This window comes from Aotus nancymaae, unplaced genomic scaffold (genome assembly GCF_030222135.1).
Source record: "Aotus nancymaae isolate 86718 unplaced genomic scaffold, 86718_ANA_hifiasm-v0.15.2.pri h1tg000007l, whole genome shotgun sequence".
Lineage (NCBI taxonomy): Eukaryota > Metazoa > Chordata > Mammalia > Primates > Aotidae > Aotus > Aotus nancymaae.
Window position 1 is genome coordinate 13,399,177 of NW_026988418.1, and position 19,646 is coordinate 13,418,822.

A 19,646-nucleotide genomic window follows, 5' to 3' on the forward strand; every position below is an offset into this window, starting at 1 on the left:
ACATCTATTCCTTTATTATCAGTTACAGAAATATAAACAACTCCAGGATTTTTTAAAATTCCATATCAAATCATTTTCAAAAATGTATTAAACTGACTAAACACTATATCCTTTAATGATATAAATAGCTACTCCATATTTTATCTGCTCAGTGCACTTAGATTTGTAAAAATGTATATTTATAGTAGGGTTTTTTTGTTTCTTTGTTTTGGTTTTTTTATTTTTAGTAAAGCTCATCTGAACTGATATGAAAAGGCCCCAAATCCCTTAATATAGGGATCTTCAGAAATCTCTCTGTGTTTTCACATTGACCCTGCTGAGATTTTGGGGGGCTGTGATGAAGAATATATCAGGGAAAAGTCCAGACAGCGATTCCACCTAAATCAGATGCTTGGATAAATGTGTATTTACTTTTTCTTCGGAATTCTATAAGTAAGATAGTTTGCCCGTACTTCAAATTTTCTTTCCCAGAAAGACATCCTAGTGCTTTAAGAGTATAGTCAAAGGCAGATTTGAAAAAGTAAGCATACACTGACCTGGAAAGAAACCTCTTGCATAAGGCTTAAGAATATGGAAAGAAAAGGGAAAGATGAAGTATGATTCTACTCTTAGGTCAGTTTACCTGCACAGTGAACTCCTGGCGATTTAGGCAGGTTAGACATCCATTTGTCACATTTCCCTACACAGTAGCATTCTTCTAGCTTTCCCACAATCCAAAGCAGACAAAGCTACTTAGGAAGGAGAAAGGCACTATTGACTATCAGGTCATATATCTCACAGAGAACATTCGACAGTGAATTTCTGATAGACTCCTTCATGTCAGTCTGGTGCATCTTTCTTGCCTCTGTAGTATGTTTGCATTTTCCTATAAAATACATTTAATATTTCTATATAAAAAAAGAGAAAAAAAACAGAAAACAACGCCACAATTCAACAAAGGAAAATGAAGCTTTAAATGTTATCAAAAGCTTTTACATGTAGTATACCATTTTCTGGGCAGACTGATTGTGTTTTTCCTAAAGAAAGAAATGCCAGGAGTTTAGGTTTATTTTTCAAGGGAAGAGGTAAAGGATAAAAAGAAATTGAACCACAGGAAAATGTCAGGTCATAGTCACTGATGACGCTATTTAAATGGTGTGCTATAATCATATTAGGCAGAGCACATGGAATTCCTGATTTCTGCATGACAGTGAAGAAGGGCCAGCAATTATCTATCTCTGTGTGTGTGGATATGTGAGTGTCTGTTCATTCTACCTTCCCACCCCATTTTGCTAATTCAATTGAGGGGCAAGAAGAGGTAATCCAGACAGCCGGAACAGGAGGAAAAGGTCTGCAGCTGTGCTCGGAGGGACTGGTGTGAAGAGAGAGGCTCAGTCTGACTTGGAGTTTTGTGCTGTTGCACGTGAATGCTCTGGAACTGCCCTAATCTACTGAAAATGAGCCGGCTACAGTCATATGGAACAGGTCTGTTTAGCCACATCGCTGGATAGCCTGGCAGATGGTAGACCGTCAATGGGTGGTATTGATTGGCTGGATTTGCCTTAGGGTAACAAGACTATGGGTCCTTAAAAACCCGCTTCATCTTATTTTCCTTTGTGCAGCTTCATACAGTAGTGGTTTTCTCTTCTCACTCCCCCCAGTTCCCAGTATCTCCTTTTTCCCTTGTCAAATTAAAAGTCTTCCTTGGTAATCAAAATAGAGAGGTTACCTTGAGATAAACACTCTCTAAATTATCACTAAGGCAAGAAAACTTGAGAGTATTTTATTTACTAGGCTGATTACATTTTAATGTTTGAAGAAAGTGACATTTTTTAATTAGTGTTTAAGACATATGGTGAGTGTACAAATTAGCTTATTTCATACAACTAGAATTTGATGAGAGCAACTCCTCCTTCTCACTCCCCAGTTAAAAACTGTCACTTGAAACTTAATATATGCAAGGAGGTTAAACGGTATTAAGTGATGCCATCTTGACTTAAAGATGAAGGGGATAGTCACTATTGTGTATGGCTAAATACTGCCTGGATGGGCTGGAAAAATATTAGTGTCAACATCTGTGTTTGCAAGAAAATGTGGAAGTTCCAGAGCTTTAATTTTGTCCAGCCAAGAAAAGAAAATCCCAGGTATCTGTGTGTGTTGGTTTCTGTTTTAGACACATGCAGAACGTAAATGGTGTTGCATGCTTTGTAAGTAATAAGATCCTCCTTAAAATCAGGCCGTATGACAATATAAGCGATGTAATTTATTTTTGTTCAGGTGGTTCTGTATCCTTTTAACATACCCCCAGTACCAGTCGCTTGGAGCTTTCAACTTGGGACATTCTATTTATTCTTGGCAGAGGAGCAGATTAATTGGAATAGAGTGGTACAAAGGAGATGCCAAGTTAGCTACACATCCAAAATAGTATACGACAGAAATGTTCCACTTCGAGGCAGATCTTCGGGAAAAAGAACAGCAATGGGTAGAGATATGTGATTGGCTTGCTCTTGTGGTTGTTTATCACTATTCACATAATTGTTTTAAAAGGAGAGGCTTAAGATTTTGTATTTGTTTTTTTCAGTGACTTTACTTTTAAGCTTTTAGTTATTTTTTATCAGAAAAGACCCATATCAAATAAACCTAATTTCTACTCAGAGGAAAACTTGCACCCTTAAACTCTGGCCTCCATCTTGTAGGTGTTTCATCCACATGCACACTTTTGAGTTTTCATTACTGTGTGTGAATATTTTTCTGTTTTTGCTAAAAAGAAATATTTCGATGAAGTTTTTGGCTTTCCCACTTGCTCTGGGTTGATTTCCTTGTTCATCCTTTGCTGAATGAAACAAAGCTTGTTTGTGTTTCATTCTTCACAGTTATTATTAGAATCGGTGGTAGTGTTTTGTTTTGTTTCGTTTACTTGCTTTAAGTCAAGAGAAGGAATTTTATTTATTTATTTTGACAAGATATAGTGAGAGACAATCTTGCCTGTTAGGATGCTGGTGTTTCTCATGTCACATTTTACACCCAAAAGCTATTCCAAGGGAAAATAAAAATAAATTAAAAAAAAAAACCTTTAAGATGGTTCATTTGAATCTGTGCACTCTACCCACCTGGTGGTTATATAGTGAACTGTTACTTTAAAGAGTAGTTTAAACACCAGCCATGTTTGGGGCAGGCTGCTCTTGCAAAGAGAGCAGTACATATAACAGGAGTCTACTGTGTGTGAGATGAGGGGAAAATTCAGCTCACTGACTAGAGGTTTTAATGTACGAACTCTAGGGAAATAATATATTGACTGTTCTGTGGCGCGCAAGAAAATTGAAGAACCCTTTGCAGACGGAGTGCTTTGCAAAGGATTCTATCTGTTTCTCTTAAAACAAAATCTGTGGCAAGATGTTTGAAATCAGCAGGACGCTTAATGCTGCTTTGTTAAATAATGAGGTAATATTTTGTCACTTTTTTCTGGGCAGCATCTGTTTTTCACCCCCCCTCAACCTTCTTTTTTTCCCCTATGTTTATGAAGGATTCCTTTTTTCCCCCTCATGGAAGTCAAGGAAATACAATTCACGCTTCCATTTCTGTTCCTTCCTTTTGGTGCTTTTGGAGAATTTGGTTGTCTTTTTTTATTTGCAGTTTCAGCCGGCTGCTGTTTCCTAGCCCATTGTGCCACGTAAGGCTTCTCCACTGCGCGGAGTAGGTAGTTATTAACGCTGAATTGGCTTCTGGTACAGTCCATCTGGACTCTGTGTGGGAAAGCTGGCTGCCGGCGACTGATGCTGAGATATCTGCAACCTTTGGGATGTGTGCATGGTGGCAAGGGGCTGACTGATATGAGATTACTTCTTTTAAGGGAAATTGTTATTAATGAGTCAAGAAACTGCTCATTTATGGTAAGAGGAATACAGCGGCGCTGGCAGCCCCACAATGCTGGGATATCATTTTTAGGTTGCCTTAGCTGCTTGAGTGAGACAAGTTTCTTTCTGTGGTGGTGGATTGTGGCAGAAAAAAAAATCATGCATGACTGGGAGACTCGCCTGCCTGATTCTTGAGATAATATATTGAGAATCTGTTGCTTTACAAATGTCACACCACTGATGTAGTGGTCAGCCCCTCACTCTGAAAGATGAATGGTACTATTGGAAATTCGATAATAAGGTTGACTTTTCTCAACAATAGGATTCTGCCTTTGTCTTTAGAGAAAAGGCCTCTGAGGACATTTGTGCATTTGTTTGAGGATTCCGTTGAAAGACTTTAGAGTGGAGGTTTGTGGAAAAGTGAGCAATATATGAAATGCATGAATTTTTTAGCCTAGCAAAACCAGCTACTTATCTATACTGTATATACAGCTACTATTTTGGAAAAGTGGCCGGAATATCTTTTAATATACCTAATGTTAATTTATGGTTCACTAAGTGTGCTGAGGTTAGTACGGATGGGAGAAAAGGGTTTTTTAAATTTTTATATTTTATAACCTCCAGAGAAATCTAAGTAAATATTTTGTTTCAAGTGAGCTGTTTTTATTTGTGTGTTTTCAGCATTGTCTTAATGTTTACTTTTCACAATATTTTAATATTGGTGAGATTGCACTCAGAGTTTATGTTGTTGATTTGGGGCACACGTACCTACTCTGTGTACATAAGCTGAACCGTTTAAAACACTTTAACCTGTGAATTCACCCTTAGTACACAGTTCAACAGATAATGTAGTACTGTTGTGACTCACAGGACTTTTTATACATTTGCTAAAGAAATTACTTTAAAAGTTTACTTAATTGAGCATTGTTCCACTTTAAGGAATTATAGTTTTAACATTTTTACTTTTCTGTTTTATGTATTTTAATTTCTAATAGCTGAATATATTTATACTCAAGTCTAATGTATGATGCAGTGTACACAACACATACTGTTTTATGATGTATCTGTATTTTCTAAAGTGTGAATACATATGTATGTTTATATGTATGTGTTCATAAAACAGTATCTTGGAGAGAATAGTTTTAGTTTTGAAAAATGTAAGGTTATTTTCTTTTCTAATAATTTTTCACAAACCCATTTATTCTTGGACTTTGAAGCCCAGAAATACAGCATATTTTTCGGCCTGTATTTCTACTCTGCCCAGTTCTGTCTCACTGCCAACTCTAGTCAAAGATTAAAGATTACATTGAATTTTTGTCTTTGGTAATATGTGTTAGTTACCGCTGTGTATTTATTGAAGAACAAATTGGTTAAATTATGAGTTAAAAAAATAGTGACACATTAGTCTTTTGCATAGGTGTGAAGCATAAACTTCTCAGGTAAGCCTAAAAAACCCAAACCAGAACAAAAAATACACTACCGAAGGCTTGGTAGTGTAGAGGTTATAAAATATGTAAATAGGCAGACAAACTGTATACATCACGACACACTTGCTAAATGTCTCTTTGCAAATCTCTTAAGAGGCCAAAGGAAAAAAAGACTTCCCTTTGAAGGAGAGAAGCAAAATCACCATTTAGTTAAGCAAAATGAGTATTCTGCACAGGTTTTGAAATGAGACTGTTGTCAAAAGCATGTTTTACCTTTCTCTAAAGTGGTAGGAGAATGTGTTTTAGTGGATTTTTAAAAATTCACATCATGCCCCTATCCAAGTAGAAAAATAAATTCATTTAAATAAATCATTCATCATCCTCAGTTTTGAAATGCTCAAGCAGAAGGCAGAAAGGTAGAGGCTGACAGCTGCCCCTTCTTTACCCCAACCAAGTTTTTTCTTTTCATTTATTAGGAAATAGTTTTCTGAGACAAACTTGTATGAACCTAGTTCATGGAACAAGCTTAATCCCCAACTTGCTTGATTTTGAAATGTTGTCCATGTTAGCTGGAGAAGGAGCATTGCTTACTAAAAATCAGCAATATCCGGAAATAATAAAGTTAAATTGTAGATGAATTAGCACATTAAAGTGCTTTTGTTGTATCTTTAAGCCTACAGGCAGATCATTAAATATGCATTTAGCTAGAAAGCAACTGTCTAGAAAGATAAGGTGGTTGAAAATATTCTACAGTGGAAAAGCCCTCCATCCGAGGGGTGGGCTGGTTCAGCCCTCAGGACAGGGGAAAGAAAGGAACCTCCCACTGTTAAGGTTTGCAAGCCTCCAGTGATCTGCAGTTGTTACAGTACTTTTGAGCTGGGAGGAGGAAAAAGGTAAAAATACAAGTATGGCTGTTGTTGCTTCAGCCGGGCCTTAATTACCAGACACAAGAAGCAGTTCAGAAATCTGGTCTCTGTTGTTGTAGAGGTCACCAAATCATTAACATCGTCAATCTGGCAGTAGCTAATTTAAATAGCACCTGATGTTGCAACGCCTCCCTTCGTTTCCCCAGCCAATCAGATCCAGGCTTCGGCTGACAGATGGTCCCATAAATGGATGTAAAAAGGGGAAGCTTCGAGCCAATTTCAGCAAGGCTCTGTTCAGTTGTTCTTATCTACATCCTAGAATCGGGGGTTTCAGCTCACTGCTCCTTTTCTTTTTTTTTTTTCTTTCTCTCCCCCGCCCACCCCCCCCCCCCAAATAATTGATTTGCTTTACAATCATCCACACTGTGTTTTGTGGATCTTTAATTATATATAACAATAGTAGTCATTTTAAATATATATTCTGAAATCTTTGCAAATTTTAACAGAAGAGTCGAAGCTCTGCGAGACCCAATATTTGCCAATAAGAATGGTTATGGTAGGTATGACTAGATTTATAATCTGTTGTTTGTGTTGCTGGAGGGAAGAAAAGCATCTACACCTTGACCAGTCTTATTCTTGCACAAGAGTTTAGTTCTGTGCTGCTGTTTGGTTCCTACATTTACTATCTCTTTTGTGTAGAGAGTGCGGGTAGGTCCTTTTATTGAAAAACAGTGGGGATATAAGATTGTCATTTTTAACAAGTCGTTGTCAGTTTTCCCTTCAACATAAAGGCAAGGGGTGGAGGGGGAGGGCTGAAATAATTGCTGGTTTGTTGAAACAGGTTATATTACTTAAGATATAATGGCAAAAGAAGGGTTTTCTTTTTGTAAGGGAGAGGGGGTTTGTCTACGTGCCTGGGTTTTGTGGGGCTGGGGGTGGATGCAGCGGGGTTAGGAATCTCTCCATTTCCGTGCTGGAAATTTAAACCTCGAGAGGCAGCTCCTGGATACTGAACATTGAGATGGGCAGTTGTGTTTCGGGGGACTGCGCAGCCAAAACGGCAAAGAGAGTGATTTATTTGGGCTTCAGTAAATGCTGCATCTTGTATTTCAAAGAGTTTCCTGTCATGACCTCATAAAAAAGAGGAGGCGGCTTGTATGTGTAGCAGTGCCTGGCGTGTTGAGTTGTTGCTTCCTTCTCTGGGCAGCAGCTCTGTAAGAAGGAATGTCAGCTTTTACATAACGTTCCTTTCCGCTTTTGACACACTGTGTGAGGGTCCATCTTCTTCTGATCACAGATGGAGTGGAATGGCTTGAAGATGGTAAGTGAAAAGAGGAAGGCAGCCTGGAGGTTCCAGCCCTGTGTGTGTGTGTGCGTGTATGTGCGTGTATGTGTAAGGATGCTGGACTGTGCATCGTAAATCACTGTGCTGATTGTTTGTGTGTGTATGTATGTGTGTGTTTATCAGTATTTCTCTTTTATGAAAACCAGAATCCATCTCCAAGTGTAATGGCACTGCATGCACACACGGCACACATACTGCCTCTTCCAGCAACACACATTTTAGCCAAGGAAGGTTGGTGTCTTTTTTGACAATCAATGTCACCGTCACTGTTGGCTGGCGTGTCCACCGCCTCTGTGAGCCTTCAACGGAATTACACGACTGCTAAAGTTAAAGGCACATTTCTTTTTCAGTCTCATGCTAGGAGTGATGGGGAAAGATGGGAATGAGGGGTGGAGGAGGTGAGATTCAGTACCAGCAGATGCAGTTGTGAAACAGGACTTTCGGATGTGGAAGGGGAAGTGGAAAACCTTTCTGCCGAAGTAGTAAATCTATTTTTAGCATCATCTTTTTCTGAAAAAAGAAGCAGGGAAACTCCTTGAGTGCCGCTTCTGTCGCCTGATGTTGACCCTGAAGATATGGCACAAAATGGCATGATCAGATGCCACGAGTACCCACTTTGACTTTGAATTTTCACCAGCAATAGGTTTCACAGGGTTTCAGAGCTGGGTATGGGGGCAGGCTGTAAATTCATAACCATCTTACTTATTTTCCCTAGAAAAGCCTGGGGAGGACTTTTCGCTCTGCATAGATGTTATAACAAAGCTGTGGTCTTTTTCCCATTCTTAGAGGATTGCCTTTGTCTGGCTGCTTGTTTTGATGGGTGTAAAACAAATAAGATTAGACCGAGCAGCCCAACTGAAAGCGATAGCTGGGAGGAAAACCCAATGAAAGGTTGCCGGGGAAACGAACAGAGGAGAAGCCGACTAGGGAGCAGGTGGCTATCATGAGAACACACTGCAAACAGTGTAAAAAAAAGGGGAGGGGGACAGGACCTCGATTATCTTTGCTGTTCTTTGTGGCCAGCCCAACTTTAATTATTCGTTATAAATAGGTGTTAATTACATTTCTAACTCTGATTTACAGTGATTTTTAGAAATCTATTTTTAAGCATCTGTTCTGTCTCCCCTGTTTGTGTGTGTGTGTGTGTTGTTGTTGTTGTTGTTGTTGTTGTTTAAAAAACCCAGAGAAGAGGAGAGGGGGAAGGGAGGGTAGAGAATCTTGCTTTTTTTTTTTCTTCCCTTTTCCCCCTTTACCCTGCTGTGAAATAGTACATGTGAAAAATCGCAAGGAATCCTGTGAGACCATTTGAAAAAAATGTAAATTATATTGAATGAAGTTGACGGAAGCATAATAGTGAACTCTCACAGCTGATAGGTTCTGCAAAGGATTTCTTAGAAATTTCCAGCAAATATTCATAGGAAAAATATAGGTAGAATAGACCTACCCTAAGCAATGATTTTGTGTTAGGTGATATGGGTATTTTTTTCTAAATCAGATGTTGATACTATAGTTTCAGGGGAGTTCATTGTGCCTCTCATTTTTTATCCTGAGGAGAAATTACTTTACAAAATAATAAATGAAGAGCCTTTTTCTTTCCTTCTTTTCCCATGCCCACAGTCACGGGATCCATCAGGCTTGCAATCTCACAACCACTGCCTTCCATTTGGCATTTGGTCCTGGTTCTGATCTTGGCACAAACTGAGTGAAAAGCTGATTTTTATATCAGTGTCTTTGAATGTCTGGGATGCATGTGTGCACTGGGTGACAAGCATCTCTCTTTTTTCCCTCTCTCGAAGTGTGTTTTACTAATAGTCTCTTTTTCCTCATGATGGTGGGTACCAGAACTGAAAGGTGTAGTACTTGGGTGAACAGGAGATAGCGTAAAAACAACTGAAATGGTGATCTGTTAGGGGTTTTTACTAAGGGACAAAATAGATAAATGATCATGTAGCTAATTGTAAGCCCCAAAATGAGAGATTTTAAAAATACTGAAATACATTAAAAGGTTAGGAAATATAATTGGCTTTATTGAAAGTACTCTTAATTTTTACTCTCTTCATTGCAAACCCCCCCACCCCCCAATTCTTTTTTCCTTGCAGATGGATCTTTTTGTTTTCTCTTCTCATTGGAGGATTTAAAAATTTTATTTTCACTCTTGAGGTAAAAATAAATAAACATATTTTTTGTCATACACTTGAATCTTGTGGCCATATGTTGAGTGCATAAGCCTATGACACCTTTAAAAAAATAGAATAGCTTTTTTAAGTCTCTAATATAGTTTCTTTTTCTATTTTCTGAGAATTTTCTGGCAATTTTGAGTTGGGGAAAATAATTTTTGTAAGAAGTGTCATCTTGGTTTGGGTTGTAAAAAAAGACATGTGGTTCTGATGCTGACCTTTCTCGCTCCTTTGTCTTAAAAATATTAATGACTACTACCTTCATGTGGAGGTGTGCCTTTATGGGAGCACAAGGCTAAATGTGCATTTATTAAGAAGTGAAAATGCAATTGGAAATATTTCTGCAAAAAACACCTGACTATGTCGCAGTTTTAATGATCAGAATGTCCACGTATCTCATAGTAACATAACAGCTAAATCATTTAATATTTAAATTTTTGAAAGGGTAAAATTAACATAGATGGGGAAGTAGCTGAAAAATTACTTTGAGAATCACTGATTTACAAGATTATTTAATACTTCATTTTTTAAAAAGCTAACAACTTAATCATTCATTTGTGATCTCAGTCCCATTCATTTCTGCCTGCCATTCATTCAAGTCATTCTTCTGGCCAGATATAGATGGTCTTGCTTCCGTTTGATGGTTTGCACAAAACCTTAAAACTTTTTCTCTCTCAGTACCCCTTCCTTGGTCCTTTGAAAATTAGGGTGTTGTTATGAGAGGAAGGCCAGATTGTCGTGAGATAATAACAATAGAATTTTTTTTAAAAAAAGAGAAAGAGAAATAACTACGAATTTGCATTTTAGTTCTAAACTCAGTCTTGAAATTTGGTTTAGGACACGTTAGACTTCAGATATTTTAAACTTAGGATTTCTATTGGGGATAATCTACTTGAAATTTCATATCTAGAAATTATTACATGAATGGTGCTTTGTATGTGTGTATTCAATATCTCTAAAAGGACTTGTGGATGAATTGAGGTGTTTTTCTCAAGTTAGAGTTACTATGAACAACAATAGGGTTTGCTCAGAGTAAGTCCTTTTCTTTGGTTTGATTTCTTCCCTTTACACTTATTTCCTTATTGTGGGTGAGTTCTTTTCCTATATGTCGACCAAAGTTATTTCTTCCATGAGGAGATGTGATGCTTCATTTAGCCCTGGGCGTCTTAACTTATTTTAATTTTTTTTTTTAAGAAAGAAAGAAACAAATTATTTGTGTGTACCTCAAGTAAGAAACGGCTGTCTTCGTAGAGGTGATGATACATGGGCAAAGGTACTTTGGCCTTGACAAATTTCTTCATTAGCTCCAATGATCTGTGGCCACCAGGCAGTTAATTTATATGCCTAGACGTTTAATATGTACATTTGTTGGTGAGCTGGCCAGCAGATGCTAAACACACGAGTATGCGCTGGCAAATGCTGCAATGCAGTATTTTTTTTTCCCAATGTCATTGGGAATTTGGGGGCTAGGACGGGACATGAACATTTTCAAGCTTTTCATCTTACTATTTGTCCAGTCAATGGGCCATGTTGTACAGAATTGATCAATTCCCCTTTTGAAAGTAAAGTCAACCTTTCATTTACCACTATCCATTCCCCCATCCATTTAATGTATATGTGGAAAGTGTGTTTGTGCGAGAAAGAGAAGGAGAGAGACTCTATATGTGTCAGTATAAGTGTGTTGCGGATTCCTGCACCTGTCTTAGGCTTTCCTTATTTGGTATTACTAAACATGTATACACACTTACTTGCAAGTAAATGTGCATCTATAAATGGAAAAAAAAACAAACTGGGCTGCTTTCCATAAGAAGTGGCTTCTCTTCATGACTCCAAGAGTTCTCTTATTAGAAAAATATAAAATTTCAAACATTCATCAAAAAAGATATATCCAGACTCTGCAGCCTGTTAGTAACCAAACACCTTTCTTTAGCTGCCACTTGAGAAACTGTAAGTGTGCAAATCCATAACGATGTTTGTGAGCTAATAGCTGTCCCTTCAATCAAGGGCCTGGGTAAGAATTAAAATGTGTGTATTTGTGTGTATACATATATGTGTGTGCGTATGGTGGGGTGCGCAGGATGTTTTTCTTTGAGGGCATTTGAACCTAGTCTTTACCATTGGTATAAATAAGGAGGAGTTAAGATGGCAGTATTAGCATCTGTGCTTTGCTTTGTAAGTTGGTGTGCAAGTGTGTGTGTGTTAGGAACATCCTTATATGTTTTAAATCTCCACGTATTTTAGGAGTAAAGGGCTTTTATAGGTCACTGGCTTTCTAAGGGTTAAAAAAAAAAAGAAAAGAAAAGGTGATCTGGGTGGGTAGAAGTCACAAGCAGTAATTGTCTTAAATTAGCTATTTAGAAGTGAAAAGGAAAAAAAGGCTGGAGGACAAGAATGGAGAAGAGTACCAACATGTGGGTCTGCATCTTTCCTGTATAGGAGATAATGAGTGATAAATTTGAACTGGTGCAGTGTAGGATGCTCGATAATTTCTCAGAACCTTGACTTTGCAGGTCCGTTACTTCCTTGCTTGCTTGTTCACACCTTTAATTATATCCAGTTTGGGATGCTAGCTGGGGGCACCAAAGATGAGCCATTTTGTTTGTTGTTTACTTCATTAAGTATTCAGGCAGCGTGTTCACAATAGCTTTAGAGCATCAGTGTTAGGAATCGAGCACTTTGGAAATGGAATTGTTAAAAAAAGAACAAAAAAATAAGAAAGCAATCAGCCAGCTAGCTTGCTTTGGATGTTCACATCCACTCTGCTTAATGATAATATTTATGCTTTCCCTTGTACATTCATTAAGAAATAACTTACGCAGTGTCAGGGTTCCTAATAGGCTGGTGACTTTCTCTCTCTCTCTGTCTCTCTCTCTCTTGCTCCACCTATCTCTTTCTCTCCACCCCACCCCTGAGACTGTCTTTGCTCAGACCATTTTAGGACTGACGATTTTTGTTTTGGGGGGGCTCATATTCAGATCCTTGTTGTATTTAATACCAAAGGTATTTCTCCCCTCAATAAAGATCCCTCTCTACAACGATCAAGAAATGCTAAGAGTCCTAAAGGAATCCTTAAATAAATTTTGGTTGAGAAAGCAGTAAAAGTGTTGAGGAAGTAAGGTCAGTGTAATTTTTGTGCTTGCGTTTTTGTTTTTTGTTGTTTTGGAAAGTCTTATTTTTAACCCCAAAAGTAAGTGCAAAACTAGCATATATGAGTTTTTTTAATTAAAAAAATATATGTCATAGATTTATCCTGAAAATAACTTCCCTGAACTCTTCATTTGAAAAATAACATTTAAACTTTAGCTTAAGTTTTGAATTACTCATTTTAGACTATACAATACACTTCATAAATATTTTTTTCTATAGAAAGTTTAGTTCTTTTTTCAGGATATGGAGAAGCAGAGAAGATGGTGAATTCTGGAAAAAAAAAAAAACATAGCACAGAGGTTTCCTCTGCACTTCGTGGTGTTGAATCTTCTGCTTCTATGAGTTATCCTTTATTTATTTATTTTATTATTATTATTATTTTTTATCGTATTTTAGGTTTTGGGGTACATGTGAAGAACATGCAAGATTGTTGCATAGGTGCATACGTGGCAGTGTGATTTGCTGCCTGAGTTATCCTTTATTCCTGTCTACTCTCTCATAACAATTACCCCTTGAAGTTGTTTTGCCAACAGTATTCATAGTAGAGGCTGGCTGTCATTCCTTGTTGGATGAAGATGTATTTGTTAGGACTTACTATGTGTATTTCTTTGGAACATGGAATCCAAGGTCACCATTTCTTTTTCTTTTGGCAATGGTTAATTAGTTAATTAGAGGATAGATAAGTCCCTGTGATTGGAGATAAAGTTATGGTGAGGGATTTTTAACGTGGCACAATGAGGTTTGTGTCAAATAATAAGAAAAGGTCTGCTGGAACATTCAAGTACATAAATGTCTTTCCTTCTGTATTTGTAAGTGTCTAGGCATGACTCCAAAAGATAGAAATAAGAGCTCTTTTGGACATTTTAGTCTATAAGATTCCATGTATCCAGATCTTCAGCCTCAGGAAGAAATATAGAAGTTTGGACAATTGCAAGGAACTTGTCTTTCAGTCAGCTGCCCATGAAGCTTGGCTGGAACCGGTCAATTTTACAGAAACACAAATGTCTTGCCTCCTTGCTTCTGATATAAACCGCTTTTTGAATTCCTTTTCCTCGTTACCACCCAGGAGCATCTGAACAGATAGTGACCCTTTTGGCATGCCAAAGTGGAAGTTTGCTAGTGGAGCAGAAATCAGTTACTTTGTCATACACATCTAAATACTGTAGTGGGGGGGTGGCATGTGTTGTAGACAGCTGTGACCCCCGGTGTGCCGTGGGATGTGCCAATAGTGGCTTCTCAAGTACTCTGTGTTTTCCTAAGCTGCCAGTCTAAACCCTTTAAAGGTTTGCTTTCTAATTTGTACATGAAAAATAACAGGCTGAGTTGAACTTTTTTTTTCAAGTGCCCCCTTTGAAGATGCAGCAGCAGTAAATACTGCTCTAATGATAAACTTGAGTTCTAAGTGCTATTTAAAAGTCTGTGGTGGAAAGGCTGAGAACTTGCCATCTTTACTAATGAAACTTTTATTAGGAAAGTGCTCACTTAAACTGTAGTAAACGACCAAGTCCCTGAAATTTGTGATTTTGTCCAGATTTGACTCAGCTTTTCTTATGTTACTTTTTGTAATGCAGCCAACCACACATCCAAAATTCTGAATATTAAACATGTCTTCAACATTAATTGTCTCTGTTGATGCACTGGGTACAGATAGTACAATTCCCACAAGTCCAGATTCTTACTGTAACACCAAAACAAAAGTCATATTTATTAATAATATTGGGAAAGTCGTCCTCATAGTAACCATTCCCCAAAGGAAGCTTCACATAAATGTGCACTTATTATTCAAGATATTAAAAGGAAATCCTTAGCTTATACTTTTTAATTTGGGCTAAAATATGTAAATTGGTTTTATTTTGGAGTTGCTCTGTTTTAGGTGGCTTTGGGGGAGGATAACTTTCTAGCTTGATTATATTTTAATCGCCTCTGCAGCAGAAAAGTTTCCAATCTTAAAAGCAACCTGGTTATTGTGATTAGGACCCAGAGGGCTTGTATTCAGATGGGGCTAAAAACATATTGTTTTGACCTGTATACATGTAGGAAAATTAGATTTTCTTTTTTACTGGATACCACTATCATCATGCCTTTGTTGGCAAGACTATCTCAGAGACCAGAGAACCATGAGTCTGCCTCTGGCCTCTGAGGAACATCAATGGTGTGCCTGTATGGGCAAGTCTCTAAAAAGATTGTTCTTTGTCTTAAGAAGCTGGCAAAAGCAAAGGACTTCAGGGTCAGGTGAACTTGAGTTAGAATCCTAATCAGTTACTAACTGGGCAATCACAGATGCCCACAATTCCTCATCTTTATGATGGTGATGATGATATTTAACTCACAGAGTTTCTGTGAGAATCAGATGAGAAATAGCATTTGAAGATACCAGTCATACATAGGACTTGAAAATTGAGGGTGCTTTGAGGATGTTAAGTCTCTTTCAGTCTGTCAGTCTTTCTGTCCCTTGGCAAAAGCCCTTCTCCAGAAAGAGACCCATCTGCCCATGCCAGATGTCCTGGGCAGTGACATTGCATGCTACCCTCACAGTCTCCATACTGTCCCCAGCATGCAAGGGGGGTGGCAAACAGGTTTTTTTGTTGTTGTTTGTTTGTTTCTATATCAAGACCTCAGTTCTTCCTCGGAATTGCATAGCTTTATTAAGTTTTCTGCATCCTCCTAGGATTTTGCAAGCTATATCCATGATCTCTTTTGGAATTAGAATTCACTTGGGATTTAGTTGTCAAAAGAGAAAAAAGATGAAGATAAAATTAATTTTAACCAGTGCTGTCTTTTAATTTCATGAAAGAGCCTGTTAGGAAAGTTAGAAGTCAGCCAGAAAGAAAATAAAAATAGGCCGAGTTTAATTGATGTGGTCCCATCTTTGCCGTCTAGATATTGTAACTTACAAATTATTTGACTTTTTCCCAGAAACCAACTTACTTTGGATCTTTTTTTTTTTCCTCTTCACTACATCAGCTTTTTTTCTCCTTTCTCCTTGTTTTCCCAATAGGCTGAACTTTGAAGTTCTGTTTCTCATGGAATGGTGAAGAGGTTGAGGCACAGAGTGGCTTAATGAGATTTTTCTAACTTGCCATCAGTTTTCCTTCTGCTTGGCAAGGCAGGATGATGGATGGCTTTGGCAGTGTGAACACCACTAGAAGTGATCAGATTGACTGAAGAGATGTGCAGGATGTGAGCAGAATGCTGATCCTCAATTCATTACCCTCCCATTTGAAGGAAAAAGAAAAATAAGAGAAAAGAGGAAAACTACCACATAGGCCTTGACGTAGTTGATTACACACACTTGGGAAGGGGTAATGGGTGGTGTCAGTATTAGGTTAAACCTAATTTTGTACCTTTTTTCCAAGACTCTAAAGGGGGAAATAAATAAATAGGCACCATAAATAAATTCACAAGTGTTCTAAATGGGGACCTGTTGCTGTGACCTGTTGCCGTTATAGAGAAATAATACAAATTGTTCCTGAGGGGATTCAAGACTTAAATTGAAAACACGATCTTGAAACACTGATTTTGAATTCTACTCCATGTGCTCACAGGAAGGATGAAAAGGGTAATCATTTTTTTTTCTTCAATTTAATCCTTAAAACTAGGGGAAGGTGTTATAAGTTGATCTGATATGCCAAACACCATTTTACAGGTACTATGTTAAAAAAAAGAAAAAGAAAAGAAAGAAAGAAAAAAAAAGATCCTTTGTTGTGAAACAGGTAGACAATAAAATTTTTCTTTTTCCATAAGAATCTATTTTAAGTCTTCACCAAGAATCTTTGGAGGATTTTGCAGGTGTGTGTCTATACATATTGTATGTAGTGTGCAAGCTCTCTGGAAGAATTTGGTTGGTTTTTAGACTGTGTTTGTATGGGCAGAAATATATCTGTAAAAAGTGGGGAGGGACTTGATTTTGGAGAAAAGATGGTATAGAAGATGCTCCTCTATATTTTAGCCTTGGAAAATCTCATGCCTATTAATGAAGGACGAAAAAAAGATGATTTAGCGATTTGAGCAGGCAAATGAGAACGTTGGATATTCCTAGGACCTTCTTGCTAGGTAGGTGTTTGTTTATTTAAAAGTTAAAAATTCATCCATATTTAGGTCAATACTTGAATCTCAGTTCTTTCTTTTTTGTACATTTCTGGCTAAAGTTTTTCATGAGAAGAAAAAAAGACTTGGAGCTTAAAACTGCTTTAGTAAGAATTTTTTTTTTTTTTTTTTTTTTTTTTGAGACAGAGTCTCACTCTGTTGCCAGGCTGGAGTACAGTGGCACAATCTCAGCTCACTGCAACCTCTGCTCCCGGGTTCAAGCAATTCTCCTGCCTCAGCCTCCCGAGTAGCTGGGACTACAGGTGCGTGCCACCACACCCAGCTAATTTTTTATTTTTAGTAGAGTCAGGGTTTCACCATGTTGGTCAGCATGGTCTCGATCTCTTGAAATCATGATCTGCCCACCTCGGCCTCCCAAAGTTCAGGGATTAATTACAGGTGTGAGAGTCTGCGCCCAGCCTACTAAGAACACTTAAACAGGTCTCCAGTCCTTGAATTTTGGAGACATGGTCTTGCAGTTAGTGTAATCTTAACAGTATTCTTCCTAAACTATCCCACGCCCATTTCTCAAGAACAGAAGAACAAGTTTGCATTCTAGAACTTCAGCTGTTCTCAGCATAGTTCTGCTTGTAACAGATCTGTGACTGTAGAGATCATCTCTCATATTCATTCAGCATTGTATAATTTTTGCCCAATGATACCAGTTTGATCTCTTTAATGTGATTAGGGCAGGTACTCTTAACTCCTTTTTATAGAAAATAAAGCTTAAACATTTGACTAAGCTTGCATGTTTAGCAATATCAGAAGTCCTTGCTCCAGAGTATTTGGAAATATGTGCAGCACGCCAAAGTTTACTTTTCTTGGGGGAAAATAAGGTAATTTCTTTTCTATATCAAATTTTTCATTGGAGAATCAACAAATATATATATTGCATGTCTGTTGCACATAAACCATATTCTAGATGTTTCCTGGAACATCATAGTATTTAAAACATATTATAGTAAGCAAGGACAGTGATAGGCAAAATGATTGGACAGTGTCTCTGCAGAGGAGGTACAATGTACAGAAGAGGGAGACATTAGTTCTTGTTGGGGGAAGGAGACGCGCTTCGTCGAGGAAATACCATTTCAGTGGAGCCAGGGAAGCTGGATAGATGGAAAAAATAGAAGGGGAATTCCACGTGGAGGGAATCATACGAGTAAACTTTATAAAGTGATATGCCTTTGTATAAATAAGAAGAGATAAAGTTCCCATAGAGATGGGAACTTACAAGGCCTACTTAAGAAACTAAGCAATCTGGTGTGAATGCAGCATACATTGTGTAAAGAAAAAGCTAGAAAGAGACAGGTAAAAGCTATGATTTAGGAAGGTTCAGGTGTTTTGACTTTGAAGTAGTAGCTATGGAATGTCTTAGGTCAGAGGACTGTCCTTTCTTTATTCTTTTTCAGGGTCAAGACCTGTCTTTATTAAGTCATTATTTCTCAGAAGCTGAAGTCACCCTAAAGATATTTCTAAATTAGATATTGGTTAGGGGAATTGGCATTAGAGCACTCTTCTGGTCATAATGTGATGTTATGATGATGATGCTCATTGGTGAAGTCACATCGAGGACTGCTTTTAGGGTTACAGTGGCAGAAAGCAGGAGGAAAAATATCGACTTTATTTCAGATTGTAAAGAAATGTGCCATTAGTGGAGTACACTGCGTTCTCTCACCAACAGGTACCCAGTACTCATTTTGTGGAATAATGTGTGGCCAGAGAGAAGATGGTGGTGAGTGGGAAATACGCTTAGTTTCTCCAATATAAAAATGTACCACTTCAAACTTGCAAGTACATGTACCAGGGCATGCTTGTCTTGCCTCGTCATCTGTTAGCCCTGGAAGGCAGAGATCATGTCAAATGCTCTCTTATTTCAATGTCTAGTACATAGTAAGTACTCAAAAAAATGTTTATTAAATTGAGTTGTCATAATATGGGTTTTGTTGGGGTTTTGTTTTTATTTTTGATTTTTAAAGAGCCTGGACTACAGAATTAGACTTATGGATCTTGGATCTGTCATCAACTTATGGGAGCCTATTAAACCCAACTAACCTAACCTTTCTGACTTTCAGCCTCTTGATATGTGAAACAGAATGAATACAACTTCATGGCTTAATGGGAGGATCAGTTGAATTGTATCCTTGATACACTCTATTGGACAGGATAACAATATTAGTAAGTTACTAGGTTCCAGTTTTACCTATAGATATTTTACTGGGTCTTGACCAGCATTAAAAATTAAAACAATGGAATGATAGGATTGAATAAAATAGAAAAGAAAATATCAGTGGATGGTACTTATTAAGGTTAAGTATTATTTTATGAGTCTGTTTCAGTTGCCTATGTTCTGAGTTGTGATATGAAGCTGTGGTGTTCAGTATGGTGTTCAATATGTTCCTTACGTTTTTGTTTTACTTTGTTGGGTCATGGTCAGAAAAGTTGGAGAAATACTGGTCTAGATAATTGTGAGCTCTGTATTATCCAAAGGAAAAATAACAGTCAATATTTTAAGAACTATGCATTGCAAGATCTCTAGCGTCTTACAAATTATTAAAGAAAGGATGACTTCTAGTTGTTTTAGATTTAATATGAAGCATCATATCTTACATCTTTGATAACTACTGATGTCTGCATGGTATATGTTGGGGCTCTCTATTAAGAACTATTAACCAAAATATTTATTAACTAGGAAACTTTATACCTTGGTTGTGCTACCTAGCTGAATCTGCAATATAATAAAAAAAAAGTGACAATAATCAGTAGTG

The 19,646-nt window shown here is 37.6% G+C and overlaps 1 protein-coding gene across 12 annotated transcripts in view; it reads left to right on the forward strand.

Annotated features, from left to right (window-relative positions):
• Positions 1-3,352: 3,352 nt before the first annotated feature.
• The window catches only part of ELAVL4 (ELAV like RNA binding protein 4), a 99,422-nt gene continuing 83,128 nt past the window's right edge, over positions 3,353-19,646 (forward strand). For 3 of the 12 annotated variants that reach the window (XM_012434846.3, XM_012434852.3, XM_064372328.1), the window contains exon 1: positions 6,397-6,682. In XM_012434846.3, coding sequence (XP_012290269.1) covers positions 6,674-6,682 — 9 coding nt within the window. In that variant the 5' untranslated portion in view covers positions 6,397-6,673. Of the gene's footprint in view, positions 3,421-3,706; positions 3,870-6,396; positions 6,683-7,167; positions 7,448-16,828; positions 16,849-17,123; positions 17,145-19,646 lie in introns of those variants that run through there. The other 9 variants (XM_012434841.2, XM_012434844.2, XM_012434851.2 and 6 more) reach the window with 7 other exon arrangements.